This window comes from Nematolebias whitei, chromosome 9, assembly GCF_014905685.2.
Source record: "Nematolebias whitei isolate Nwh7 chromosome 9, NemWhi1, whole genome shotgun sequence".
Classification (NCBI taxonomy): Eukaryota; Metazoa; Chordata; class Actinopteri; order Cyprinodontiformes; family Rivulidae; genus Nematolebias; species Nematolebias whitei.
Window position 1 is genome coordinate 41,934,529 of NC_056506.1, and position 6,191 is coordinate 41,940,719.

At 39.6% G+C, this 6,191-nt stretch overlaps 1 protein-coding gene across 1 annotated transcript in view; it reads left to right on the plus strand.

Annotated features, from left to right (window-relative positions):
* The first annotated feature begins 380 nt into the window (after window positions 1-380).
* The window catches only part of cdcp2 (CUB domain containing protein 2), a 7,223-nt gene continuing 1,412 nt past the window's right edge, over window positions 381-6,191 (plus strand). The window contains exons 1-4 of the mRNA XM_037681371.1: window positions 381-447; window positions 689-1,036; window positions 2,566-2,907; window positions 4,838-5,191. Coding sequence (XP_037537299.1) covers window positions 381-447; window positions 689-1,036; window positions 2,566-2,907; window positions 4,838-5,191 — 1,111 coding nt within the window. The remainder of the gene's footprint in view (window positions 448-688; window positions 1,037-2,565; window positions 2,908-4,837; window positions 5,192-6,191) is intronic.

Here is a 6,191-nt window from a genome sequence, read left to right on the forward strand (position 1 = left end):
CTACTGTATTTTCTAAGTGCATGACTAAGCTGTATGAGGCGGCAAGTAAAAAGGAGCGGGTGGGGGGGGCGCCGATGATGTGTTCGCATCCACCTCAAAAATATGTAGTTGCGCCCCTGTGTGTGACCATCATTAAAAATGTATAACCTTTCTCCAAACAGTGTCCCGACAAGCCTCCCAAGCTCACTGGATATCAGTCATTAAAATTTAGCAAAGAGTGCAAAGCCTGGCCTGTAGGTAGGCATCAGGTTTCCCAGTCAGGCTGGGGATAAATTTTTCAAAGTCCTATTACCTCGAGGCTGTGCACTGTGACATTACAGTTGTGTGTCTCTGCAAGAGCTGCAGCTGAGGTTAAGAAAAGCTGAATTTACAATAACAATATGAGTCTCAGCGTTGCCATAATCATTCATTTACTACTGCTTGTTGACAAGGCTTATACTAAAAAAGGTGAGTTGGTATTTTTTATCTTGATGAAATTCTGTTTCAGTATAATAGGATTGTTTTATTTTGTGGGGACTGTATACAGATAATGTTGCACTTCAATTGTTCAGTGTCAGTTTATGTTACACTTTCATGGATTGCATCAGCTAAGAAAACAGGAAGCGTATGAATAAAGCATTATTCTTCATTCGTATGGTTTCCTTTGAACTGAAAACTTTATTATTATTATTTACTTTGTGTTATTAAGGTGTCAAATGTGGAGGAGTCCTCTCAGGCCCATCTGGTAATTTCTCCAGTCCAAACTTCCCAAGGCTTTACCCCTACAACATTCACTGTTCCTGGCTGGTTGTGGTGCCAGAGGGCTCCTCTGTCCTCCTCACCTTTCATCATTTTGAGCTGGAGTACCATACCAGCTGTGCTTACGACTATATCAAAATATACAATGGCATATCTGAGGATGAGGGCAACCTTCTTGGGACATTTTGTGGCGACACATCTCCACCTCAGTTCACCTCTTCCTGGAATGTCATGTCTATTATCTTCCACTCAGATCGCCATGTGGCCAACAGGGGCTTCAGTGCTGGCTACAGAAAAGGTAACTTATTATATTAATGAACTATGACAGTGATAGCTTGTGATAACTTGGCTATATATCAAAAATTTTAACTAATTTTGAACAGCTCTAATATTTTGGCACTTACCTTGCCATAATATATTATGGTGGGGTTATATATATTATACTGTATATTCATCTGGACCTGCAGTTATGTGGACCACAACTTTATTATTTCAATTTAGAAAAAAATGTGTCATAGCAGCATGGTTTGTTTTTTTTTTGTTTGTTTTTTCTGATTAGCATATTGGCATACTAACACAACACAAATATGGAGTTGAGCCTAGAATAATTCATTTTTACACATCTTATTGTGTTCAATTTTATACATTTTCTTCAGGGTGGCTGATTACATAGGCTTTAGAAAAAAATAAAAGATAAAACCTAACGAAAACTATTTTGACTGCATAGCTCTGATAAATTTCATAAAAAGTCCATGTGGGCAGCTGTGGCTGAGTGGTTAGAGCAGTTGTCCTCCAATGCAAGAGTTGGGGGTTCAATTCCACCAGCAGTCACATGCCCAAGTGTCCCTGGGCAAGACACTGAACCCCTCATTGCCTCCGATGTGTGTCCCGTCAGTGTATGAATGTGATAAAGCACTGATTATTCTTTGTAGAGATCTAGTAGAGTGCTGTACGAATGGGTAAATGAGGACACAGATTCTAGTGTAAAGCACTTGGAGGATCTTGATAAGATAGAGAGGTGCTACACAAGTAGTTCATTTACCATGTCTGTCCAGCTTTAAGGCTGTCTTCCATAACAACTTTATTGTAATACCCTTTCCCAAGGTTCAAGAATAAACGTCTGAGCCATCTTGATCAGAGCAGGTTTGCATTTTGAGGATGCAACTCAGAAAAACTAGCATAAAATTGGTCCTCGTGCATAGCAGTCAACAAATACTCCACAAAAAGCTTAACATTTTATAAAGCTCACACAGCAAGTAAGTATTTTATTAGTTAAATGGAAGTAGTTCTGTTTGATTCGGGATATGGTTTGTATTGGTGTAGCGTTTAGCCCAAAGCACACCATCTTCACCGTTAACTATGGTAATTGTTTGTTTTCTGGTCCTTGGATGGGGGCTAGGTAATGTCATAAACAATAAACAGCCTCATAAAATAAGGTGATTCAAAATTCTATCTAAGATGCACTAGAAAACTTGAGGTTGAACAACTTCAAACGAGACAACAATCCCTAAAGGTATACAGGCACTGGGCTTTAAAATGAGTAAATCAACCAAATCAGATCAATATCAGCACGTTTGGAATGGGCTATAAAGATTGCTGCAGAAAAAGAGTGGTTCAAAATCTCAATGAAGAGGTGGAAATAGGTTTGCAAGCAATTGTATTGACTGCTATGATTATATATAAAGATTTGGGAATTATTGAGAAAGACTGTAAATGACTGTCAAGACATATGGCAATTTGCTGCTTGTTTTCTATGATCTATGTTTTACTACTTATGGTTCCTTTACAGAAAGAAAAAATAATAATTTTGCCTCCTGTCCTCTTTAGATGTGTGTGGTGGTGTTCTGACCGGACTGTCAGGTGTAATATCCAGCCCAGGCTACCCTCAGGATTACAGCAACAATGCAGACTGCTCCTGGGCAATCCATGTGTCCAGCATGAGCGTTGTCACCTTGGTCTTCTTGGACTTCCAACTGGAAAACAATGACGGGTGTAATTTTGACTTTGTTGCCCTGTTCGACGGCCCAACGGTCAGCCATCAGCACCTTGGCAAATACTGTGGGGCAGACAAACCCCCCAATATAGTCACAACTTCCAATCAACTTCTAGTGGTCTTCAAGTCAGACTTTAATATCGGAGGACGGGGATTCAGGGCCTATTATTACTCAGGTGAGAAAATTTAATTTGGGGGTTCCTTTGCTCCAACAGATATGACATTTTCCTTGACTGCTTGTGTTTTTAGTGCAGGGGTCTGCAAACTTTATGATCAAAAGAGCCATTTCTGCCCCTTCGTTCACTAAATTAAACATGTCCAGAGCCACAGAACCTGCTGCAATTGTCGTTATCAACTGGTGGCCCATGGGCCACTTTAAGATTGTTAGAGGGGGCTTCTCTGGCCAGTAGGTGTGAAGTTATAAAACTAAAAACATCAGATGATTAACATTTGATATTTTTACATTTTAAGACGAAAAGAATGGATTCCTTCCATACATCCATACATTGTCTTTACTCGTTTCTTCCTTTTCGGGTTGCAGGGAGTCACTGGTGCCCATATCAAGGTCAAGGTTTCTTTATTGTCACTCGCATCATATGTGGTACATGTGATGGAACAAAATTGTGTACACAGGGTCCCAGTTACATCCAACAAAAGTATAAATTGTAAAGAAAAACAGTAATAAGATCTAAGATATGAACTAAGAAATACGCTAAACTAAGAATATGTTAAGTACTAAGAAATACGCTAAACTAAGAATATGTTAAGTACTAACAGTACAAAAGCAATACGCCGAACAGCAGCACGAACATGAGTCTGTGTGAGATGAGTACGAATGGGGGCCTTCCTGGGTGGAGTTTGCATGTTCTCTCCATGCATGCCTGGGTTTCCTCCGGGTACTTCGGTTTCCTCTCACAGACCAAAAACATGCATGTTAGGCTGATTGGTAACTTTAAATTGTCCCTAGGTGTGAGTGAGAGAGTGAATGGTTGTTTGTCTTGTTTGTCTCTGTGATGGACTTGTGACCAGTCCAGGGTGTACCCCGCCCCTCACACAGTGATTGCTGGACATGGGCACCAGTGACCCCCGTGACCTAAAATGGAAGAAGCGGGTAAAAGATGATGGATGGATGGTAATTGAGTATTCTACTTTGAAGGAATAGAGCATAAAGTTAAAGTATAATTTACTCTGTGTATTAGTACTAGTGTCCACATATTTCCAAAGGAATTCGACAGGAAAACTGCTAAAACTACCAGTAGTCATTTTTTCTTGTGGGTGCATAACATCCTATAAAATTCACTTTTATGTTAGTTTTGATTAAAGCTTGAAAGAGCCGCTGCAGAGGGACCAAAGAGCCAAATGTGGATCCAGAGCCCTAAGTTGCAGACCCCTGTTTTAGTGCAACTGAATGAATGTAAAAATCAATGGCATATGTTGTTTTTGCTGCCAGATTTGAAATAGTTTGTTCACAAAAAGTCGACCAAGACAGACCATGAGAGCACATAACAACAAAGAAAGAAAATTAAACAAACAAACAAAAAAAACTTGGTTTTATCAATAGAACAATTGGATCTGTTATTTGGCTAAAACTAAGAGAAATCTAGTGTATTACATTATGTTTACTAAATAACAAACAAGCCACGCCTAAAACCAAAAGCATAAACATAATCTGTTTACGTGTATGGCATGAACAACATTTCATTAGCTTTGGCGATAATGCAAAGTTCCATTTTTCCACAGCAACAGTGCACACAAACACAAAGTTAAAATCTTAGTTGTCGAGCCAAAACTAGACTCGAAGACAACTGAAGGTCGGCATTAGAACTTTTAGGCAGCTGCTCACAGACGGTTCTCATCTGGCTTTAACATAAACCAACTGGCAAAGAAGAAAATCCTGTGAAACAAAGGATGCCATATTTACTTTTTAAAGTTTCTCATTAGTTTGACAATGTTGAAGGAAAAAAAAACAAAGTTGGGAAATTTTTTTTTAAAGTAGTTTAGTATTTGGGAAACATTCTTAAATGCTCTCAGAGTAAAGTGATGCTAGCCATGTTTAAAATAGTGTTTTTTTAACGGTACATGAACAAATAAAATGTACTTGGTTAGGTGAATGCCAGCAGGTCCTGTCAGCTGTAAGTGGCAACTTCAGCAGCCCTCTTTTCCCCAACATCTACCCAAACAACATCAACTGCCACTGGAAAATCAACCTAGAAGCTGGATACCGCATCAAACTCTTCTTCCCCATCATGGACCTGGAGGACCGTAACAGCTTGTCAGATAAATGTGACTACGACTCTGTGGCAGTTTATGATGGGGACAGCCAGATGGACGCCCTGCTGGGACACTGGTGTGGCAGGGAGCAGCCTCCTTCTCTCGTCTCGAAGGGAAACGAGCTGCTGGTGGTGCTCAGCACAGACAGAAATGAAGCTCATAGAGGTTTCACTGCCTCTTATCTTGGAGGTAATGGTAGTTGTACCTAATATTTTATTTGCCTTGCACTGTTTTACTAAGAGCTAATTGATTATGTCCACTTTTCCTGTGGGGACTGCAGGTTTAAGACAATACTGCTTAGGGATGCACAATATTGGATTTTTGGCTGATATCCGATGTGTTAAAACTTATTTTGCCGATAACCGATACTCATATTTTTTCCCTACCACAACGACAACACTTGAAGAGTGCAAATTTGCAAATTTTCACAAATCTAAACTCAACCTGTTCACAAGCGACAAGTGAAAAGTGCATAAGTAGTAGTGCATTAATAGATAAACTTGACCGCTTCTTAAATTAAAAGATAACTTAAAACAGAAGCCTTTTATTTCTGAGTTTTTTGATGGAATGGCCGATGTTCGGCCGATGTCCGACATTTTACATTATCGGTAATATCGGCCAATACTGATACCATGCCGATAATATCGTGCATCCTTAATACTGCTTAGTGTTTGCAGTCCAAATTAGGCCCGTCACGATAACAAATTTTGCTGGGAGATTGTCTCAGAAATTATTGCGATAAACGATAGTTTGAAATTTGACAATAATTAGTCATTGCTATATTTAAGAAGAAATGTTGGTTAATTTTTGAGTGTAGTATCTTGTTTTGACCACTGGATGGTAGTATAAGACTGTTTGAACAGAAGGATGGATAGTGAGGGAGTGAGCAGCGTGCCTCTTTACGAAAAATGGGAAAGAGGCCCCTTGCCATGACATGGGCTGTCTCTCCTTCCTTTTTTGGGGGGGTTTCAAAAGGGCGAACGCTCGGTGTGGTTTGAGCTCTTTAGCTTAGCATTTGTTACACAAAACTTTAAAAAATAAAATAAAATCAGTAAACAGGTTCTCAGCTTCTTTTTACAGAGAAAAAAACAACTTTTTAGGTTTCAATCATGAATTTTGGAGCTTTGACAAGACGGAGGTTCCCCCCCACCCCGAGGTCGGCCTGTTAGCTTAGCTCGTAGCTTAGCTT